Source organism: Scardinius erythrophthalmus (genome assembly GCF_964197995.2).
Source record: "Scardinius erythrophthalmus genome assembly, chromosome: 8".
NCBI classification, from domain to species: domain Eukaryota; kingdom Metazoa; phylum Chordata; class Actinopteri; order Cypriniformes; family Leuciscidae; genus Scardinius; species Scardinius erythrophthalmus.
This window is the reverse complement of record NC_138228.1, coordinates 1467803-1470013: the sequence shown is the minus strand read 5'-3', so window position 1 is coordinate 1470013 and position 2211 is coordinate 1467803. Positions and strand designations below refer to the sequence as shown.

The 2211-nt window shown below is 35.6% G+C and overlaps 1 protein-coding gene across 1 annotated transcript in view; it reads left to right on the top strand.

Annotated features, from left to right (window-relative positions):
* Positions 1-310: 310 nt before the first annotated feature.
* LOC308695018 (uncharacterized protein) overlaps positions 311-2211 on the top strand; it is an 11591-nt gene continuing 9690 nt past the window's right edge. The window contains exons 1-2 of the mRNA XM_081372919.1: positions 311-395; positions 1854-2211. The exon at positions 1854-2211 is cut by the window's right edge and continues 517 nt beyond it. Coding sequence (XP_081229045.1) covers positions 377-395; positions 1854-2211 — 377 coding nt within the window. The 5' untranslated portion in view covers positions 311-376. The remainder of the gene's footprint in view (positions 396-1853) is intronic.

Genomic DNA, 2211 nt, shown 5'->3' with positions numbered 1-2211 from the left:
ATCAGTAAACCGTTTTTAGCCAAGTTTACCACCACTAGGCTACATTCGGGATATGACTCGAGACTTATTCAATTTTACCCGAAATATTATGTGGAAATAACATAAATCCGACGCTTCTATAGCCGAATCTCACCGATTTTTTAAAATGCATTTCTTCACTAAGTTGAACTGTCTCGTTTCTTCATCATCATCATCATCATCATCATGCATCAGCGGTAAACCCAATTGATTTCTCCGGTGCGCGTGCCTAGCGCGCGTTCACGTTTGGCTCGTTTATAGTCTGTGGACGCGCGTGAGTTCAACCGTGAGCACTCAATAGAGAGCATGACTGCAGACCAGACAAGTCAGATTTGAGGAGTCAGCAGTCTCTGAAAACATGCATGTGGAACTTGAAGGTAAGAACAATATCAGCATGATGTTCATTTTGTGTTTCATCTGTTGAATGATTATTGTGCATATGTTATTCTTCAGTTCATAGTGGAAGAAATGTCATGCATGAGTTTTTATACTATAGGCTCTATAAAGGCAACCGCAGCACCATACGTAATTATTTAAATGTATAAGATGTTTAAAATCAATTTCACTTAATGATTGACTTGGTTGTATTTTCACAGATATGCACATGATAAGAGTTCTTAATAAATATACTAGAATACAGATGTGTACAGGAGACACAACTGGCATGTGATTTCATATTTGACTGTTATGGATTAGATTAATTGAGTCATCATAAGCATCATCATGATCTGTGTCTGAGGTCTGACATCAGCTCTGGTTCTGGTCATGATGATGATGCTGTGAACTCAGGATCATTTCCTCTGCGCCTTTAATGCGATCAGCGATGATGAGGTGCATTCTGAAGGAAAGGAAATGCAGTGAACAAACCTCACTTATTATGAGTCTGTGTGTTTGCCTCATAGTTTTCACACTGAGGAATATTATCACTTCTTGCACTTTAAAAAATGCCTCTCTTACTTAGTATTTTTGTCTTGTTTCCAGTCCAAATATAAAAAAATTCTTAAATAAAATTACAGAATTTCTTATCTTGTTTTCTGATAATAATAATGAATTAACATTTTTTTTTCTTGTTTTCCATTTGAATTAAGATTTTTTTTTCTTGTTTTCCATTTGAATTAACATTATTTTTCTTGTTTTCCATTTGAATTAACATTATTTTTCTTTTTTTCCATTTGAATTAACATTATTTTTCTTACCCCATTGGCAGATAATTTAGCTTTTTTTAAACAGAAACTCACTTAATTAAAAAAATGTTTAATCAGAAAACTAGAAATAATTTCTTATGTAATTTTACTCACCAAGTAAATGCTTCTTGATTTAAGAATGTTTAGATATTTGGACTGGAAACAAGACAAAAATACTAAGTAAAGAAAAGCATTTTATGCGGTGTTCCTTTAGCGCATTACAGCAGAATATTTAAAAAATGCCTCTCTTACTTAGTATTTTTGTCTTGTTTCCAGTCCAAATATCAAAAAATAATTTCTGTACTGCTTTGGCACGACCAAAAGTCTTAAATCATGATGTGAGTCATTTGAATTATTGTAAAATCACGCTGCAGTATATATATATATATATATATATATATATATATATATATATATATAATCACGTTTTTCCATCACACCATCTAGCCCTCACTGTAAAGATTATTTTTCAAAGATTAATGGAGTTTGTTTTACAAGAAAAAGAGTGAATTCAATTTTGACTCTACAGATAACAGGGAAAAATGCCCCAATAATCAATAGTCTTTCTACTTCAAATTTATTACTTGCTATTTCTTTTCAACTGAGGCTTTCAGCTTTACATTGATTATGTGTGTTTGTTTATTTCACTAGTGCATCTCCAGATCTTATTGGCTGTTGGTTTAGCCGTCCTCTGTTTCTGTCTGGTGATTGGCTGCATAATCTGCTGTCGGCATCGGAAATCCAATCCCACGAATGACAAGGAGGCGGAGCTATCCTTACCTCCTCTACCTGCGGATCATGTGACCCTGACTCTTAGCCCCGCCCCTTCCATCAGCACTCAGCCAATCAAACAGCAGTATGAGGAGCTTGAGGGCGATGTCCTTGACTATCCCAGCAGCCCGACGCCTTCAGAAGACCTTTCCTCCTCATCTCTTCCTCACGCTTCGAAGTCTCGTTTCAGTCTACGTCGACTCAGTTCCCCCGACGTTTCATCAAAACATGCCGTTCG